This window comes from Embiotoca jacksoni, unplaced genomic scaffold (genome assembly GCF_022577435.1).
Source record: "Embiotoca jacksoni isolate LCO1_2020_lvr unplaced genomic scaffold, fEmbJac1.0.p SCAF_17, whole genome shotgun sequence".
NCBI classification, from domain to species: Eukaryota; Metazoa; Chordata; class Actinopteri; family Embiotocidae; genus Embiotoca; species Embiotoca jacksoni.
In genome coordinates this window covers 2095551-2116781 of record NW_027185307.1, presented here as the reverse complement: position 1 = coordinate 2116781, position 21231 = coordinate 2095551, and the positions used below count along the sequence as shown (strand labels likewise).

General features: G+C 46.1%; 1 protein-coding gene across 11 annotated transcripts in view; it reads right to left on the bottom strand.

Annotated features, from left to right (window-relative positions):
• Positions 1-21231, bottom strand: part of LOC138199288 (microtubule-associated protein 4) — a 110523-nt gene that overhangs the window by 9187 nt on the left and 80105 nt on the right. For 9 of the 11 annotated variants that reach the window (XM_069151237.1, XM_069151242.1, XM_069151238.1 and 6 more), the window contains 5 exons: positions 6837-7738; positions 5309-5572; positions 3593-3770; positions 3448-3510; positions 628-923 (listed from right to left, as the gene is read on the bottom strand). In XM_069151237.1, coding sequence (XP_069007338.1) covers positions 628-923; positions 3448-3510; positions 3593-3770; positions 5309-5572; positions 6837-7738 — 1703 coding nt within the window. Of the gene's footprint in view, positions 1-627; positions 924-3447; positions 3511-3592; positions 3771-5308; positions 5573-6836; positions 7739-17077; positions 18753-21231 lie in introns of those variants that run through there. The other 2 variants (XM_069151247.1, XM_069151245.1) reach the window with 2 other exon arrangements.

The window sequence follows — 21231 nt, the reverse complement described above, 5'->3', positions numbered from 1 at the left end:
TGCTATTAATGCTAAAAAAAAACAATACTTTATTCAATCTATTTCAACCAGATATAGATTTATTATCCCAAAGCAGCACTTTCTGATTTCAAAAATATTCTTAAAAAAAAAAATCTATAAATTTTTGGAACATTTTCACGTTATGTTGCTTCAGTTGCAAAGAATTCTTCAACAACTCCGTTTGGAGTCTGCATCTGAAAGCACTGCTTGGAGGGCCAGATGACCTCGAACCCTCCATCCCTCAAAGAAACAGGACACACTACCCTACCGGGGTCCCCAAATAATGTAGGGGTAGGGCCAAAGGGAGAAGTTGGGATGGGGCCTAAATAAGAGATGGAAAAATAATGGAAGAAAATAAAATAACAGAGCCAAACACTATGAGATGTAAAATGTAAAAATATAGAAACCTTATTTGGAATGAATGTGACAAAGTTGTACTCAACGGTTAAATCTAAATCTAAAGAGGAAGACGTTGTTCCCTCAAGAGAAGAACTTGAAGAGAAATAAGCGTGAAGAGTAACCATGGTAACCAGCAGAAGTTAAATCAGAGAGCCTGCAGGTTGGTTTCCTGTTAGTCCGTCAGAGAAAATATGGCGGACGTGTTGCGGCGGCGCCGGTCGGACCTACCTTCCCTCCTCCAGGCTGGTGCTTCATGTTGTCTGTGGAGCCGATCTTGGAGCGGACGTTGCGGACGTCGGGGCCCGGCGCCGTGCTGGGCCGGGCCGCGGCCCTCGAGGAGGCGGTTGCCATGGTAGCCGTGGATGAAGAAGCGGCCCGGGTGACGCGGGGCACCAGGGGCTTCTTCTCCGGAGCTGAGGAGGAGGTCGTGGCCGGTTTGGCTGCGGCGCTGCGGGGGCGCGGGGCGGCGCCGGCGGAGGCGGTGCTGCGGGGGGTGGTGGCGGTCTTCGGCTTGGTGGAGTCAGCTGGAGGGAGAAAAGTGACACACAGATTTATAGAGTTTCTGTGTTTTAAATTCAATTCCATCATTTTGTTTCTGTCTCTTCTGCTTCCAAAGAGGAAGATAAATAAATGAAATTAAATTAGGAGGGAGATGAAGGTGGAAACAGCTTGACTCTAAGTTTAATAACAAATAACTAATAAGCTCATGAAACACACACTGAGTCCTTGAGCTGCTCCCCCAGCTGTTCACCCAGAAACAGTCAAAATATGAACAGTAAACTCTGTAAATTTACATTTCTGCTTCTGTCCATATTAAACAAACAACACATTACGTATTAATTTGAGCTCTACAGGTGTTGATTGGTGTATTTGTGGTGTTGGGACAAAGTCAGGTTAACTGTTGTCGCTTGCTAAAATAAGATAATCCCCTTCTGGCTCGGCTCCGTACATTAACTCACTGACTGAGGTGTCACTCTTCTCATGTGGCTCTCAGCAGGAAAATAAATCCGATTTTTCCCATCATGTGAAACAATCAGGATTTTCAGGCAGACTCTAAGATGCGGTGATGTGTTGTCAGTGCTCGCTGCAGAGTCCAACCAGAACCAGAACCAGAACTAGAACCAGGATTCAGGTTGAAGACTAACTGACAGTGAAACATCCAATCACAGCAGCGGACACTGAGTAGGGGCGGGGCTTCTTCTGAATGAAGGCGTTTCTGTCACGCGAGCTGTATCTTGCTGGCTTCAGCTGCAGCTGATGTTTGAAAGTCAGCAGTGCGTGAAATGAACTTTGATTTTTAACACACAAATAAAACTGACCCTTAACCTTACCTACACAAAACTAAATATGAACCATAAAGACCTTGACGTGGTCATTGTAGTTTGGTCCACTGATGGACTACGTGACGCTTACAGCAATTCAAATAGTTCAAATTCCCAGCTGAGATCATAAAAACATAAACGAGAGGAGACTTGTTTGGGACCAAAACTACGTCAACTGTATTCTAGAAAGTTCAACCTGGACTCAAAGTTTAGTTCCATTTCATTTACAACAAATATCCTAAACTTTATAAGCAGCAGAGTTGCAGAAGGTCGGAGAGCGAACGTTTCTCCCACTAAACTTCAGATCGAGCTGACCTGATTCAACTTTCTGGAATTTACTACCTGGATTATTTAGCATGCATGAACACAGCTGAAGACTATTATTCACTCAGAAACTCACTCACACCTGCACAAAGAGAAAAGTCAAACCACAGGGGACCTCGTCTGTCACCGTGAACCCGACACAGAACTGACAAAAGCGCCAGATGAGAAAGCAAAAAGGAAAAAAAACAAATAGGAGTAAAACAGAAAGTAGGTCAGAGTGACACAAAGTTCAGTCGAACTTTAAGAGTGTCGGTGACGAAGACAAGTTTGTGGTACGTTTGTAGGTACAGTAGAGGAGCAGATCAAATAACAACAGAGTAACTCCACATTGTGAGAGCAGCAGCCTGGTATTTAAAGAAGTTTGATTCTCGCTGCACTGCAACATCGGCACCAATAAATCCGTTCATTCATTTCTCCGTCCAGCTCTTTCTCCAGAGTGCTGAGTCGTGCTGAACCACGTGTCCTGCTGTCAATCCTCCCGCAGAGCCTCTCCGGTATCTCCAGCTCCGGTTCAGACATGTTTAATTGATCGCCTCCATGTTTCTAAAGAGTAATTTGACTTTTTGTGTGTGAACTGGAGCAGATTAAACGACCGGCGGCTGCATCAGCAGGAGCAGCGAGCGCACGGTAATCCACAGGCTGCTGCCGTCAAGGTTTTAAACTCTCTGCAGACTTTTGGTGGAAAGCCACCATTGTCACGGTTGGACCGAGCGTGTTGAAGTGTCAGACTCCTGCTGACAGCTCTCCCGGTGCCTACATGTAAACTAATCTGTCAACAGGAGGAGTAAAGCTGAGAGAGAGGAGGAGAAACTGAGGAAGAGATTAGAGGAGAGGAGCGTGAAGAAGAGAGACGACGGGCATATCTTCAAAGACGGAGGGAGAGTCAGAGGGGAACCGAAAATATCGCTTTATATGTGAAATACTGGACACGGCTTTCGTTTCAGGAGTACAAACAGAAATGTGTCCTCACGTCTGGATCATACTGTGACACCATATCACTAACTGTACGTGTTCAATTTAGATGAATGACGAACATGTTGTTATTCTGTATTCATTTCTATCTGTGTGATTTCATTTGAATTCCATCAGTGTCAAGTAATAAATACCTGTAAGAGTTGACTGATAACACTGTGGAAGAGTTCACACGGTAAAAGTTGAATTTGACTCTTTAACTGTTTTAGACTTTTTTCCCCCTAATATTTCTCCTCTTTAAGATCTTTGCAGCAACTCCATTAAACATTGATATAAAAACGCCCCGGTTGAATCATCTAAATGTACCCTTGTTGTAAAGATTAGTTTACTCCGGCAAGAATATGAATGTTCTACCATAAATAGTAGATTCTTCTGCAACCTGTAAGAAAAGCATCCCTTAATGAGGTAATGTGCTGCAGCGCTGTCACACCTGAGGAGGTCTTCAGAGTGCTGGACCTCTTCTCCTCTCCTGGTTTGCTGTCCATCTTTGAGGCTGAAACACAGAAGATGTTTAAATTAATGCGTGAGAAGAAATCTGGAATAATTCATGAAAAGAGTGCCGAACATGAACCAACCCAGAGGTTTTTTGGCTGCAGCAGCAGAGGTGGTGGAGGTGGTGCGGGTGGATGCTGTTGTGCGTGCTGATGCGGTGGTTTTACTGGCTGCTGTGGTTGCACTTCCATTTTTGGTTGCAGATTGGTTGGAGGTGGTGGTGCTGGCCCTCGACACCGGGGGGCGCTTCTCTGTGGTGGTCTGTGAACAGGGGAACAAATCAGAAGCAGGGAGACGTCAGCTGGGAGGAGAAAGAAATGAGTGATGAAGGAACGAAGGCCCGAACGAGCAGCAGGAAATCAAAGCAGCATCAAACTGGGTCACAGTGCAACACGAGTGTCCGGCTGCTGCCGTCCGTTCAGCCAAATGTTCACAGACACATTTCAGGTCAAAGATTCATTTTGTGAATTTGACATTTTTAAGCTGCTGTGATGACTAAATTTCCCCACTGAGAGATTAATAAAGTTTTATCTGACCTTATTTTACATATTTTAGTGAAACGTTTCTGTAGCATTTCTGAATACAACTTACCAATAACACACTTAGTGCCTTTATTAATGGTTAGTAAGTCGTTTACTAATGTTGACAAAATAATCTCAGCACAAGGTCTCTACTCTGGAGCTTAAACAGATGATTTTGCCCAGTTGTCGCTGATTATAACGCTTTTCTTTGCACTTGAATGACTCCTTGTTCATGTTCACTTCACGATTAGACTGGGGATCATTTAGAATCAGAAGCCTTCCATGTTAAACCACAAAGCTCTTCAAGTCTCTCGAAAAACTGATGAATTGAACATTTACATTGCCATGGCGACCCAGTCAGGGAACATCAGGATGAGACTGTTCTCTTAGCTTCTATTTCTGAGGGCCTGAATGAGTCTTCAGCCTCAGATGTACTTCCCCCTCCTCCAACAGAAACACAGGATTATTGCAAAAAGACGTTTATTGATGACTCAGTAGGTGATTAAAGGTCATTATTTCTCACTTATCAATAAGCCATCACGTCTGTAGTTACAAATATCACTAATTTATAAATGTATAATCTGTACATGTTTATCTGTCAGTGTGTCAGGCTGGAGGTGTAAAACCAGCCTGGTGTGAACCTGAGCTAAATATACTGCATGAATACGGTCTGTTCATCCTCCATAGAGAATCATTTACTGTCGTTCCTCCGGTTCATTTTAACCAATCAGCACGTGCAGAAACCAGCTGATATATCAGCATTTTTCAACCTATTTCCATATGATGACTTTTGTTTTTTTGCTTTCTCGTTCTGGACTGACTTTATATGCAGCTTTTGCTCCCCCACCCCGCTACTCCCCTCCTTGACTCATCAGACTGTTATAATGCAGCATGTAATAATACAGCATGTTATAATACAGTACACTGAGAGCCTGTGCACGCTAACAGCCACAGATCAGATGGCCAAATTCCCCAACCAAGTGAGAAACAGATTTTTGTGAGCCAAAACCCACATAAAACTCTGAGCAGTGTTTTTATCCATCTGAACACTCGACTCCGTTGAGGTAATGAAACACAAATGAAGAAATGTGCAGTCTTAAGTCAAACCCGTCAGCTGTGTCCTCGTTAAAGTCCACCTGCAGCTTGATGTGATTTCATGTGGCCTCCTCCTGATCTCCTGAGAGGTTTGAGCGATCCACCGCCACCAGTTCAATCTGTGGTGGATCCAGGTGTGTTTACCTGAGCGACCTGACGGACGACCTGACGGACGACACTTACCTTGGGTTTAACGTCACGTGTGGTCGTGGTGCTGGTGGCGGAGGACGAGAAGCGGCCGGTGGAATTGGTTGAGGGCCGCTTGGGCCCAGCAGCAGTTGTGGATGGAGCCCTGGCTGCGGTTGTTTTTTTGTCTGAGATGTGGGTGGTGGTGGTGATGGTGGTGGAGGTGGAGGTGGAGGGGGCGGGGCGTTTAGTGGGGGCGGCGGCCGCAGCACTCGGCCGTGTTTTGGCAGCGGCGCTCGGTTTGGTCGCCCCGGCAGCAGACTGCGACGCAAAACCAAGGACGGATGGAGGGCAAAATAAGGAGGGAAAGCAAAGGAAAGGGGACAAAGAAAAATAAGGAGAATGGATGATAACCGCAGCACAAGCAGCAATTAAATCACAAATCATGTCATAAAAATAATGAGCTAAAAAATAATAGTTAGCATTTTAGTTTGATAGATGACATTAAATGTCGATGGGAGGGTGTCGTTCTTGTAGGGAGCTCGAACAAAGCAGTGGCCGAAGCATCAGCAGCATGCATGTGACCTTTATTATTAAAACTCACCTTCAGAGTGAACCCTGTCATTCTCTTCTCCACACACCAGCCTGTATTCAGCAAATATTTCAGCTGTCCTGCCGTCATCAAAGGACTATTTCATGTGTCAAAGGGCCACAAAAATGTGGAGCAGTTTTCTGTACTCAAAATGAAGTTTGTTTTAAAATATTAATTCAACTTAAAATAGTGTATTATTTATTTATTTTACCATTGTTCTTCAGTAAGGCTTTATTTTGTAAAGTGATATATTTTGTCCCTGACCCTCACAATGATTTCATTTCAATTATTTACACTTGCACATGCAGCAAACGAAAAAAACAAAACAGAAAAGGGCAAAAAACGTTTTTCGAAAGGATCTTAAAAACATCAGGAAATGTTTTTTAATGACCTTCTGGGTTTTTCAGATTCACCTTGTCAGTTGATTTACTTTTAGAAACACCGGTTCCCTTTGGGAATGTAGTCAGTAAATACCTCCCAACAGTAAACTGTCTGCTTGTTAAACACAGTTGAGCTTTCAAGGCACATTTGACACAGACGCTACGCTGCAACCACCGATGTCAAACATCATGCTGGCTAATTAGCAGAGTCGTGATGTTTCTGTCTCAGACAGAAACATGAAAATATGAACGTTTTTTCAAGTGATTTGCCCCAAATTGTTATTCAAATTTCTCTTGTCGAAGTCAAAAGTCCACTCGATGCAGACGTCAGCGTGATTCAGGCACTATGACCTCACGTGATGTACACTTGGGGACATTTGGATGATTTCATGAAGCTCACACTCGTCCCTTCTTAAAATGAGACATGACAACCGGCCTGATTTGAAAGAGTTTCTGATGTCTTACATTAAAACCCAGCGACCTCAATGGTTTCAGTCTAACAACAAACTATAAGTCAGTTTAACATAACAGACTGTGCTCCATGTTAGTGTTCAGTGTAAGTTTCTCTGGATGCTGAGTGTCAGTGAGAGGAAGCCTCTCGGGTAAATCTCACCTTCTTCCTGTCGGCCCCGGCCGGCTCTTTGCTCGGTGTGGCGCTGCTTCCGTTCGCTGCAGGTTTTGCAGGTTTTTTGGCCTTCTCTCCTCCGTCTGCTTTTGCAGCCTTGTCCTTCTTCTCGTCTTCCTTCTCTGCCGTCTTTTTCTCTGCCTGCATTTTGTCCTTCTTCTCGTCCTTTTCCATCCTCTGGGCCTCAGACGTCTTCCCCGCCGCGTCCTCCTTCTCCGTCTTCTTGTCTTTGTCTGCGTCAGCCTTTTCTTTCTTGGTGTCTTCCACCTCAGCGGTCGCCTTCGTCTCCACGTCAGCTGTCTTCTCCGGCTCGTCATCACGGGCATCAGGCTTGACCGGTGTTGGCTGTTGCTCTGGGCTCTTCTCCACTTTGACGTCCTTCAGCTCCGTCTTCTCCGTCTTCTCGGGGGTTTTGTTCTCCACTTTTTCTTCCACTTTGGCCTTTTCATTTTTGTCCATCTTTTCCACATTCTCCACTTTTTCCACCGTCTCTGTCTTGTCAGGTTTATTGGTCTTGTCCAATTTGTCTTTCGATTCTTCTGCCTTGTGTATTTTATCCTCTTTTTCCTCCTTCTGCTGCACCGATTCCACTTTCTCTGTCTCTTTCTTGTCAGCCTCCTTCTTCTTTTCATCCACCTTCTCCGCCTGTTTCTCCGTCTCCTTCATTTTGTCTGCCTCTTTCTCCTCTTTGACCTTTTCTGGCTGCTTCTCTTTCTCTTTGTCCTTTTCTGTCTCTTTCTCCACCTTTGCTGGAGTCTCGCTGCTCACGAATTCGACCTTCACGCTCTTCTGCTCAGATTTAATCAGCGGGTCGAACAGGTCCATCTTCTTCACGCTGTCTTCAGGTTTCTCCTCCTTCTTCTCTGCCTTCTCCATCTTGTCAGATTTTGCTGGAAAGAAAGATAGAAAAAGAAAGATGCTTTTAAATACGGAGACGGGTCATAATATAGAAGTAACACGTACTGAAAGCAGGTAGCTCTCCAGGGAACTCCCATTCATACATTAAACCTGTGCAACTCACTCACACCCAGCACAGCCTGTTTCAAAGACAGTGTCCTCCCACCATCACTATAGCGACACTCAGCCCACAGACGGAGACGGACAACGGGCCTCTGGGTGCACACATGGCACCCTCATCTCATACATGACTGTAAGATGCTGCTGTCGGTTTAAAGCCGCACCTGAAGCTCCTGAAGCTCCTGCTCAAGCAGAGAAGATGCAGTCAGACTTCTTACCAACACTGACGAAGACAAATACTGTCGATGCAAAACATTACAGAGAATCATCCAAGGAAACCCGTGATGGAGGTTATATGAAGTCACACATTCTCACAGATTTAAACCAGTTTGCTCCTTTTGCCAGTCTGAGCGTGCACTGTGTGACTGTAGTATGTGGACAAATGAACATGGGATCAGACTCAGTATTAATGGATGTTCTCTGATCGTTCTTTGTCCCTTCATGGGCCACTTTTATTCATGACTCAGTGGTCTCAGTCTGAGACACAAAACTGCAGGACACAGTGACCTGAATCGACTGAATCACTGCACACCAAACATTTAATCTGAAGAGCAGGTCTCATCTCGTCGCGCTCACTTCCTGCTTCAGCTTCTGCCCTGTGGGCGGAGCTACAGGTCTCCATTTGTTCCGTCATCACTGACCGCTGCTTCATCCTGATCCTACAAACACAGCTTCCTCTGCTCGACCAGACTACTGCCATCACATTCATTGTGTCGTAAGGTATTTGTGTTTCAGCTTCCTCGCTGTATATAAACTGTATCTTGTTGCTCTCTAGGTCTTCTCCTCTTCTTCCCTCTCCATCCTTTCAGCCACCAGGACATGTTTGTTTCCACTCTCAGCAGTTGTCTTTAGATGTTTTTATATTTAAATTTTAATTGGCTGATAATTGAACAGGCCAATACAGTTGAAATTTACCAGCCTGTCACGTCTATCTTTCTTTCCTTTTTGTTCCCATCTGTTGTACCCAGTATTCCCAGTTTAACGTTATCCGATAAAGCTGACAGTGCTGATAATGAAACTGATTAGGGCAGAAAATATCCATGTCCAAATCCAAGCTCTATGATCTATGATCTATGGTGTTGGTTAATAGAAATAAACTTGCGTATTCAAAGTTATAATTTCATGAAAACAACATCAAGTGAAATATAAATGATTTGCTGATGAAAGCAAACTGTGTTGTTTCACCAGGTTAGATAAAAATCAAAAAACACTAAATAATACCACTGATCATGACTCAGGGGAAACAGCAAACCTTTAACTTAATATTGTAACCTGAATATTTCTGAGTTGCTCTGCTGATGAAGCGCTGTGAACGTGGACGATGCTGCTGAAGCAAAACATCCTGCAAACTACGTGAGATATTTCCTTCTTGTTGACTCACTAACATGAAACATGTGCATCATGTGACCTCAGGTGATGATGACCTCACAGTCGGGGTGAGCTGAACACGGTCAGAGCAGCTGAGTCTCGTCCTGTCCCAGTTTGAGGATCCTGTCGTGTCAACATTTTAAAGACAAAGACGACACATTGGACTTTTAGGAGCAAGTTACATTCCCTCCATTTCATACCCGAAGCAACTTTTTTCATTAAATCATATTTGATAGAACAGTTTTAATGCAAAGAAAGAAATAAAATCCCAGATTTGACTTTCTTCCATTTGAGTACATTCATCCTGCTACTGTTATTTATGTATGTATTATTTTATGCAGTATTTTCAAACATAGGGGCTGACGGCCTGCTGGTCAGTATTCATCAGAGAAATGTGCTGACTCAGAGAGTCGAGTGTGTCTGTTGTGTTAACACTACTTTGTTTAAGATGAAAAACATACATTAAACACGACGCTGCAGAACAACCACAAACATTTTATCATGTAATTCTATTAATTGTTTAAATCTTCATTCATGTTGCCCGACGGGGAGAACAAACTATGCAGGTGAGCAACCAAAATTATTTTAAGTGGCTATTGCACTAATTTAAAACCTCACTTGTGTTTACGTCATTATCTCTTAATTACTCTTAATGAGTCCTCTGATCTCGATCCACCTGTCACTCGTGAGAACCGTTGATCTGCTGTATTCAATAATGTTGTAAGGACTTTGATATGTTAACTCTGAGATGACTTGTGATTTGGTGCTCTATGAATGAAATGGAAATAATTGGAACTGATCTTAGAAGCAGGATTAAAGTGTCATTATTTTATTGTAGTCGTGTGACTATTGAATTGAATTGAATTGAATTGAATTGAATTGAATTGAATTGACTGCAGAGACCTGATGGGAGCCAGGACGTGGGACATGCTGCTGTTATCAATACCATATTATCATACGTGATAAAGCATGTCATTTAACTGGTAAACAGCACTTTTACTTGAAAACAGCTCTTCGCTCCTCAGGTCACTACAGAAGTGTTTCACTGTGTAAAAAAATGTTTGAAATCCAGCTTTTTGTGATATATCAATTTCTTGTAAAATACAACCAAGAAACTGTTGAATAATTGTGTATTTGTTGAACTGGAAGAAAATAACATTACACCACCAAACTGAGATCAAGGAGCCAGGTGCATCATTATAACAAATACAACATTGCTAATAACATGCAATAATCCAGTTTATAATCCAAACCGATTGGAAATTAGAACAGTTAGATGTTAACAATCCCTCAGTGCACAATCAAACTGTATGTTTCCAATTACAGTCTGTTTTCTCCTCCAAATGAATTTGTCTTTTTGTTTAATCTGTCAGATGGTCTGACTGCTCATTTATTTCTCTTCTTTAGGGAAGTTGAATTCACAGATTTCAGCAGTTATAGTTAAAGTGAGTACAGTTTTAGTCAATGAAAACTATTGAATTCAAAACTTTTCTTGAATGTAGTTTGAAGGACATCAGTAGATATCAGCTGAAATCAGTGCAACACAAACTGGAGACACAAGTTGTGTTCCTAAAACTGTAATCACCATTTAGATGCTGATGTAATCTAACAGACCTGTTTGGGTGTCGAAGCCACAACCTGCTGGTTTAAAGACTCTCTTTCTCAGGGTTCATCACACACTGGATCAAACAAGAAGAAACAGACCAAACAGTTATGTGCTACTTCACTGGTGCTCGACCTGACTGAGATTTCCCCCCACAAGTTTACAGCAAATATAACTTTACTAATACAATAATGATACTAAAAGAAGGAGCAAAGACAAAGAGAGGGCTGGTCTTCAATCCCAACACTCAAGGGTCAGTGAGGGAAATAGAGGCAACAAAAAGATGAAAAACTGATTGTAATTAAAGTTAAAAAGAAAGGCAGTGAAAGAAGGAAGACATCATAGGAAGGAAAGAGGAAGATAAGCCAGTGATACGGGAGTTGAATGATTAACTCACAACATACAGCGAGCTGGAACAGGGACAGACATCAGACCCAGCAGAGTGAACACAAATACTGGAGGTGACTAAATACAAGAAAAAAAATGACCTCAAAAGAACAGAACAAACAAAGGCTTCAAGTCCGTCACTGTAAACAAGGAGCGACTCAGGACATCAACCTGATCCTCTAATTAGGGCAGAAATGTGATCTGAGTCTCAGCTGTGGAGGGAGTGATGGAAATCATTTCAGCAGCCAGCAGGAGGTGAGCGACCGACTAATCCCTCTCACTCCTCCTGTCCTCCGGGACTCGGCTCCACAGAGCTGCTCTTTTCTTTACAGTGTCCATTAGCACTCATTCATTTCTGCTGATCCTGCTAAGAACAGCCTAGTCAGTCAGAATCAAAAATAAAACTGACTGTAACCAAAGACAGAAATGTAGAAACATGACAATTGTGGTGAACCAAACCAGTATCACCAAAAACATGGTTGGGGTTCAGAAAAATGAACAACTAGAGAACAACTGCGTCACCTGGATTCGAACCCCATCGTCCCGCATGGCAGTCTGTGATGGCGGCAAAATGTGTACCTGTCACTCAGACATCGCCAAGCGTAGCTATGTCACGTTTTGCTGTGGTGGAGGGGCGTGTCTATTTCACGCTTTGGGTTGGGACAACGGTGCACCGCTGCAGATAAAATTGAAACTGAGGTTCATGTATTTAAATTCTTACTTTTAATCTAAACGTCACTCCCTCTTTTCTGCTCGGCCTTTTTCTTTTTCTGCCTGCCCTTGAGGGGCATGAATTATTGACAGAGTCTGTGATTGGAGGCATCCTAAGTGCGAGAGGAGAGATACACTTACAGTATGTCAAATATCTTTTATGTTTTTGGTGACTTCATGAATACCGACGTGACTAAGTGTGATGACGTGAACGTATTTCGAAATGAACAGTAGGTCTCCGTTGATTAGGATGATGCAACGACTGGAAACAATCCTGAATGTGTGATGAAGACCAGACCATTATATTCATGCAGTGAATTTAGGTCTAATAACATGCTATTTAAATGCATATTTAATGGTTAAAACAGGCTATTTGTAACAGATTTATTTAGCTAAAAGTGTTTGCTAATTTGGGCTGAACACTTGGAGCAAACCTGATTGAATAGAGTAGGTGAGAATAAGAACGTGAAGGTTCTTGCATGCAGACGTCAGTTCTCAGTGACGCTGCTGTTCTTGTTGCAGGAGTGTTGCAGCTTCCTGCATGCTGGATGTGGACCTGCTGAGACCCCACTGTTACCTCGCTTTGCTAGGAGACAAGGCTGAGAACAGCGGAGAACAATGAGCATCCATCAGGGTGCAGCGAGCCTCTTCATTTGAAGGTTTCATTAGCATAATGATAACACTTACAGCTCATTTAGGGCTGTTAAGCTTCGGCTCTCCTGAAGAGCACCTCCTCAACTAAACAGGGCTGTTTTTTCTTGCCGTATTAAATGAGGTAAAATATGCAGACTGTTCTCTCCTATTAAAGGCCTCTTTAAGAGATAGAAATAAAAGCAAAAACTGGAATTTACTTTCGCATACAGCCTCTTTTTGGAAATATTTCCACAGTGTGTTCAGACTGTCTGCATGACTGTAACCTGGCCTGCACAGATCACAAAGGTTGGTCTCTCCACTGAAAAGCTTCATTATCTTAGAACTTCCATAATAAATCTGAAGCAAATAAACACTTCAAGATGAAACTCTGACAACTGAGGCTTCAGTGATTAATAAACTATTCAGGACTAAATTCTGCAGGTTCCTCGAGTGGATTATGTTAATGAGCTCTTACAGACACTGTCTCATTAAAACCGTGTCACTCTTCAGTCCACAGCACGAGCTGTGTGGCTGAGCCTTCACAACAACAACACTCCCAGCGATGTGAAGGCTCCACTCCATCACTGCCCTTCGGTGGCACATCAAACACGCATGACACTTTGAAGTGGTCGTGAAGTAGACTTTGTGATTTATTGTCCAGTCTGAGAGCTGTCTTACAGAAGTCTGAATAATGTTTTCACTTAGTTTCATCTCCTTTGATTTGCAGGTTTATGTTTTAGCCATCACACTGTTTGTCTCAGCTTAACATGTGTATATTGTTAGTTTTAGACAATCTGTCCTTTAGGATGTAATGGCACTCTGTGGTAACATCAAGCATCATCCATCAGTGATGTCATCAACCATCAGTGACGTCATCGTTGGTTTGTGAACATTATGAAGCCTCCAGTTCAGATTCTGTCCGTCACCATCTTTGCTAGTTCGGAGCGGTTCGGAGCAGGAAGTGACCATATTTGGACGAGCTGGGGGAGGAGCCAGCGGTGGATCTGACCAATATGATTGGAAACCTGACGATACTACGTCCCGCCCACCGATAGCTGTGATCTGACTGCACCACAGGCCTGTCAATCAAACAGACACGCCCCCAAAAACAGGTCTTCTTGAATCTTCTTTTCTAATGAATGAGGGATTATTTTCAGATGGACCTCCAGAAAACTAATAAGAAGGAGTGACTTTAGCTAACAACACCGAGATAACTGATGGACACATTTTATTCACTTTGGATTTGATGAGAGAAGTTGAATGGGAGTCTATGGAGCCGGAGGCTTTTTGGAGCCGACCTCTAGTGGCACTCGCTGGTATTGCAGCTGAAGACACTTCTGCATCGGCCTAATTTTTTCAGACCCGGAAGCTACGAACACTTTTATGTCCAGTCTGTGGGAAAAACCAATGAGTCACCAATCAAAGATGAAGTGAGGACCGTTCTTGTAACGACGACACGTGTCAAGGTTGTTAAGGAAATTCTATTGTTTAGTCCTGACATAAGGAACATCCCGACCTCAGGAACTAACTGTTCCTGACACATGTTGATCATGTCTGACTCTGTCTGACCGTATTCAGCCAAGGACACAATGTGTTGCTATAGTTGAGCCCGTGTGAGAGTAGTCAGAGAGGCTTAGCAACCAGCCATCGCTGCATGTTGTGATCTCGCTCCTCCATCGAGCTGTGGCCAATAAACATCACTGCGTTGACTCCCAAAACGGTCTCCTCTGCCTTCTCCACCTCTGCTCCATGATTTCCATCACAAAGGTCTGAAAGGGTCTAAAGATCTGAGAGATCTGAGAAAATCGTTATGGCCAGACCACTGAGTCAGAGCTTGTGGAGAAGTAGTTCTCATCAACACTTATGAGTTCTTACTGTACCAACAGTGGTCAGAGGAGGCACAACCATAAAAACATGTAACACATGCTACATTTGAGTAATCTGCTTTAGCTACCCGGCTGTAGTCATCTCTGCACGTTTCTCTTGTTTTGTACCGTAGAATCTAATCTTACAGAGTTGAAAGGGAGTCTGTGGAGCCACAGTCCTTATGGAGCCAGCCCCCTAGCTGCCTTTGGTGGTATTGCACTTTGTGGCACTTTCGCATTGGCGTCACTTGTCAGACCTAGAAAACACTACCTCTACTTTGTTTGTTGTTTAATCGTGGTGGCAAACAGCTTTTGTACGCATCACTGCCACCTTCTGGTGGAAGTAAAGTATTACTACTTTTGCCTTTATCTTTTTGACTATTCAAAAATCACGACCCATTCTGAAGTTAGCCTGCATTCATTAAGTTGTATGTGTGTGATGTATTTACAGTGTATTTTGAATTCTTTATAATGAGAGCAAGTGTTGACGTAAAAATGCATCCGAGGTTAAAAGGTGCCAAAATGCACACATACACACATTAATGCCAGTACACAAGTAAACTCTCACAAGTATTCACATTAAAAACAACAACTCACACATAAACAAGCAGCCAGCGCTGTGTTCCAGTGCTGTGACATCAATTAGCAAAGAAAACATGGCCACGTCCCAAAGCTTTTCACCACAGCCGAACACGGAGCTGCTGCCGGAGGGAACGATCAGTTCATCGGGCCTGACAGGACACTGTGTGACAAAACCACAAACAATTGCAAGACAAAAGCAATCTGACGCACCAATCAAAATCTACACTCTGACTCGGGGGTGTTTTCAAAGTGGGATCAGCTCAGTGCAACACCGAACTTTCTCTTCATCTTTCTCGCCCTGTTCGTTCTCTCTATTCTCTGTGCACACCCCATCTATCCGAGCACGGCTCACCAGATCCAGCACGTCCTGTTTTCATTCATCTACATCACTCCCACCAGGCATTTTGCTTCAATGCCTGTTTTTCTCTTCCCCACCGAACCCCACAATATGCTTATCATAATTCCCCACAACCCCACAGGAGAGATGGAGCTAAGTCCCAGTTACAGCTGCACGTTCACAGCTCATTCGATGGAGCTTCACGCGTCGCCTTCATCGCATCCCCGCTTGGCTTTTTTTTTCCCTTTTGAGGAAAACAGAATAACATGGATGTATTTTTAAGCTTATAAAAGGTTTTCACACAACAGCAGGAGTTTCAGAAATCTTTCCGTGACCTTGGTGAGAAAGCACACAGCCTCGGGCCAGATGACTCTGCCGTGCTCTTGTTGGACCTCGGGGGGGGGGATAAAGATCACCTCCCCTTTAATACTCCAGACTCAGATCTGTGGCAGGCGGCGGGAACAACTGTGGCATGCCAGCAGAGAGGAGAAGAAAGAGACAAAGAGAAGAGAGGAGAAAGTGTGAGATGAAGACGAGCTGAAGGAGAGACCATCGTGATGAAGAGCATCGCTGCTGTGGGCCACGTTTCCAACTCAGTGACCCCGTTTTGGTCATCGTTCGACGTGACCGCGACCCGCTTTCAGCCATCTTGGCTCTGCCTGCCCTCAATGGGAGTTTAATGAGCATTCAGAGGAACAGAAGACAGAGCTGGACCGAGACGGCAGTGGAGACAAACTGGAAATGAAGGAAGCAGGGAGGACGGGGAAAAAGGAGCGGACAAAGACGGAGCCTCCGTCAGTTATAATGAGCTGCGTTTTCCTGACCCTGAATCCAAGTGTCAGCTGGAGAGTCGCCTACTACACAACCTCCTGCTGCAAGCTTATTATGCTGCATCACACTCACACACACACACACACACACACACACACACACACACACACACACAGCTGTGTGCACAAACGCAACAAGACTACATACCTGTTGTTCCAAGTATTCACACTCCAATAACTCATTGTCTTCACTCCCTCCGTTTGTGAACCTGGAGCTGCATTTGACCAACACAACCAGACAGACACCATGACGGGCCGTGGAGAAGCCCGCGGGGGGGCGGCTCTGCTGCTGTCGACTTCTCTCAGCTTTTCATTCTTTCTCTTTCACTCTCCGTCTCCGGCTGACACTCCTACTTTTAGCCTGTCTCTGTAGCTCTCTCCAACCTCGAGCCCTCAACGCTTCCACCAGAAAACCTGATCTGATTCGACACCGGCTGGAGTCAATAAATCAAGCACTCAAATGCTGAATCATCGCCTTCATTAACAGACCACAAACACCTGTAATCTTGACACGTTTATACAGACAGAGATCGTTATAATACTTCCATCACCTTCCAGTAGCTTCAGAGGTTGGTTTACGACAATCCAGACAGAGAACGGCTCTCAATCTAGATTTCATTTTGCTCCGTTCACCTTCCTGCCTGCATGCTGCACCCGCCCCCCCCGTAACAAACCCCACCCCTAGTTCCAACAAGACACCACACACACACACACACACACACACACACACACACACACACACACACACACAACAGGAAATACAATGACCAAAAAGCCAAGAGTCCAATCTACCTGTTTGCAGTCTGCTGAATGTCTACCCATTGTTTGTATCCACGGAGCTCATATCTGGCATTTAATTTTGAGCGTTAACAAACCAGAGTCTGGTCTCCACCTACCATCCGCTGTGATGAAGGGGTTCGTGCTGGAGTTCAAGCTGAGGCTGGCGTAACCAGCAGCGGTAAGATCTCCATCATCGAAGCCCCCCGTCACTGTTGACATGTTGCCCGCTCCAAAGTCTCCACCTGCACTCATGTTTAGTTTAGTATCCACCTCTTTGACGCGGTCCGATCTGGGACCTGCTTCCCCTCCAGGGCTGCCGTCCACGGAGCCGAACCCTTTGGGGCTGAGGGGCACCGGAAGCACCATGCCCCCCAGCTCCTTCTCCATCCTGAAGCCCTCCACTGGTTCCTCGAACGGTGAGAGAGGGAAGCCCCCGCCGTTGTCCCTCAGCGGCGGGAACGGGGAGAGCGAGAGGCGGGGCTCGGGCGGGGCTTGCCGCAGGTCGGTGTGCGTGGCGCCGGCCGCCGAGAGGGTGGGCGGCGGGGTAGGGGGCTGATCTTCTGCGACCGTCAGCGAGCGCTGCATGGAGTGCGGCGAGCGGCGCGGGCCACCCATGGGTGACTCTAGCTGGTCCGGCCCCGCCCCGTCTCCACCTGGGTATTTATCAGGAAGCTCCAGACTGGTGGGGACCGACAGGTGGGAACATTCAGACATCGCCCGCCTCATGGCCTTCCTCTGCTGGTCAGCCCGCCCCATGAAACAGGGCTCCATCCCCTCCTCTTCTTCTTCCATCTCCTCCTCCTCCTCACTGTTGTCCCCTGAAGAGCCCTCTGATAGCTGTCGGGCCCCCAGCGCCGCCCCGGCTCCGGCCACGCCGCCGCCACCCGTCTCCATATGGGTGTCGTTGACTGCTCCGATGACACAGTAGTTCGGAGCCACCTGGGGCATGGCCACCTTCGGGCTGGACTCGGCAAAACTGGAGTTGTTCCATGGTTCGGATGGAAAGTCTCCATCTACTGGAGATGCCTCCATCAGTGAGGCTCCCATCGAGTGTGCAGGCATCCCAGCGGTGGACGAGGACAGCTCCAAGCGCCGGGCAGGGCATCCAGGAACAGGCGGCAGGGAGCCCTTGCTGCTGACACCACACCCCAGGGCAGAGGGCAGTCTGCCCGGGGAGGCTGGGGAGGGGGATGGGGAGGAGGAGAGAGGGCTGTCGGGGCTCACCCCCGCGCTACCCAGCGAGGCGTTACCCAGCGAGGTGCTCCCGGAGATGCCTCCTCTGCCCGGCACCTTCAGCTCCGCCTCCACGCCGCCTCGGCCCGGCTGCTCAAAGAAGCACAGCTTGTCTTCATCCGTGAGTGCAGCTGAGGCCAAAGGTCCAGAGCCGACCACCAGGGCCCTGGGGGGACCCTTGAGGGGGTCCCTGGGGGGGCCCATGTCCAGCCCCGAGGGGTGCTGCCAGTCCCAGCTCTGAGTCGGCCCGGCGGGCGACAGCGATGGCACCTTACACAGCTCGCTGTACTCTGAGAAAGGAGAGCCGGGCTGCTGATCGGAGAGAGACGACATGCTGTCTCTCCTCTCTGTCTGTCTCCAAGTCTGAATCCGCCTCCGTCCCAGGTGTCCAGAGCTAATCTTCACCACTTCTGTCCTTTGTTGTTTTGCCTGTTGTTGTGTTGTGTTCAGTCAATCAGGAGCTGTGTGTGTGTGTGTGTGTGTGTGTGTGTGTGTGTGTGTGTGTGTGTGTGTGTGTGTGTGTCTCTGCTCTGAACTCAATCACACACTGAGGCTGGTCTCTATGTGCAGCTCTCCCCCTCATTCCCTCCCTCTCTCTCTGATTATTCCACCTGTCATGTGACCCAGTTGTGGCCCCCGATTGGCCACTGCCAGTTCCCAGACTCCGCCCACTGTGGTGGAGAGAGTAAGCCCCCTCCTCCCCTCTGGTTTTCTCTTTCACTCCAGGTTTTTCTCCCTTCGACCCCCTTTTCATTCCCTCCTTCTGTCTCCTGGCAAAAAGCACAATGTGTATGTACACACACACACACACACACACACACACACACACACACACACACACACACACAGTGTCCCCCCTGGGGTAGGATGGAGTGAGGGCTGAGGGAGGCTGCAGGGGCAGATCTGATTTAAACTGGAGACCTCTCCACACATGAACTCCTGTAAATCTATCCTTTATACGACACTTCCCTGACGGTTATTAATCTTCTCTTTTGTCTGACGTGATGCTGTGGTAAATGTAAAATACAAAATGTCTGTTCGGCCGTCTCTCCGTCACAAACACTTACACGGTTGTCGTTGCACAGCAGCAGACACCTTCTGCTCGGCCGTGTGAGCGGCTGAGATTCAAAGATAAAAACCACTGAGATGAAAGAAGGATAAAGAAATCCAAACACCAACAACTGTGTGTACATGTGAGAAGATGATTGATTGCATGCACCTCAGCGTGTGTGTCCGACATCATTTCCAATCTGAGTGCTCAGTGTGAGAGAGTCAAAGAGGAGGAAGAGGAAGATGGGAATATATAGGAGACGGAGGAAGAGTGAAGCCGCTGGTGAAGAGAACTTGTTGTCTGTCAGACTGAATCTGTTCACATCTGGAGAATCACTCCCCACACTCCTGGCATGCTCACTCACACACACACACACACACACACACACACACACACACACACACACACACACACGCACACACACACACACACACACACACTCTTCAGGCTAAATCCGATGAACACTGAGTCGAGCCTGCGAGCGTTCGGCTTCCTGCACAGAAACATTTTCAGCTCCATTTCAGATCATTATGTCCTGATCGCACCAAAAATGGCAGTTTACAATGAAATCACACTAAAACTGAAACTTTCAGCAGGAAGTGCCTTCATCACATCCTCTTTAAAAACAACAGCCTCTCAGTCCTCGGTCATACGACCATGTGAGTCGTTGCTGTTTAACATGTGGTGAACAAACTTGAAGAAAGACCTGCTTCACACATCAAGAGCCTGAAGTAAAGTTTCAATAGAGGGAATAAGTGCCGATGGACATCCGTCACGGTGTGATCATAATCCTGAAATTCATCTTTTCATCCATATCTGCGTTACCAAATGGCTTTACGTGGTTATATTATGTAGGGCGGCACGGTGGTGCAGTGGTTAGCATTGTCACCTCACAGCAAAAAAGGTTCCGGGTTCGAATCCGGTCCTGGGCCTTTCTGTGCGGAGTTTGCATGTTCTCCCTGTGCTTGCGTGGGTTCTCTCCGGGTTCTCCGGCTTCCTCCCATCATCCAAAAACATGACCTCAGGTCAGGTTACCTGGCGCCGCCCTAGTGGCAGCCTGCTGCAGCAGCTCCCCCCTGAGAGCCCCCCTGCTGTAGTGAAGACATTTCCCCTCGGGGATTAATAACGTGGATCAAATCAAATCAAAAATGTTGAACAAAATATGAAGTCAAAGAGTGAATTAAAGTGAGTATAAATGGATCATCTGAGAATACCCAGCATGCATTTCAAGGCAAGGGTCAGAATCTGATGGGAGGGGTGGGGGGGAAAGAGAGAGGCTTGTTGTCCTGGGCTGAGCTTTATATGCAAGTGTGTGTGTATCCAGTCCGGGTGAAAACAGCTGGCGGTTACAGGCATTCCTGTGGTTGTCGGTTTGGACTGAAGGCTGAACGTTGGCAGAAACCAATGATTTTCAACAGGCAGACACGCTGTCCAACGTGAGATAGACACGCTGTCCACTATAGCAAAACGTGAGATAGACACGCTGGTCCACTGTAGCAAACCGTGAGATAGACACGCCGGTCCACTGTAGCAAACCGTGAGATAGACACGCTGTCCACTGTAGCAAACCGTGAGATAGACACGCCGGTCCACTACAGCAAAACGTGAGATAGACACGCCGGTCCACTATAGCAAAACGTGAGATAGACACGCTGTCCACTATAGCAAACCGTGAGATAGACACGCTGTCCACTATAGCAAACCGTGAGATAGACACGCCGGTCCACTACAGCAAAACGTGAGATAGACACGCCGGTCCACTATAGCAAAACGTGAGATAGACACGCTGTCCACTATAGCAAAACGTGAGATAGACACGCCGGTCCACTATAGCAAAACGTGAGATAGACACGCCGGTCCACTACTGCAAAACGTGAGATAGACACGCCGGTCCACTATAGCAAAACGTGAGATAGACACGCCGGTCCACTATAGCAAAACGTGAGATAGACACGCCGGTCCACTATAGCAAAACGTGAGATAGAC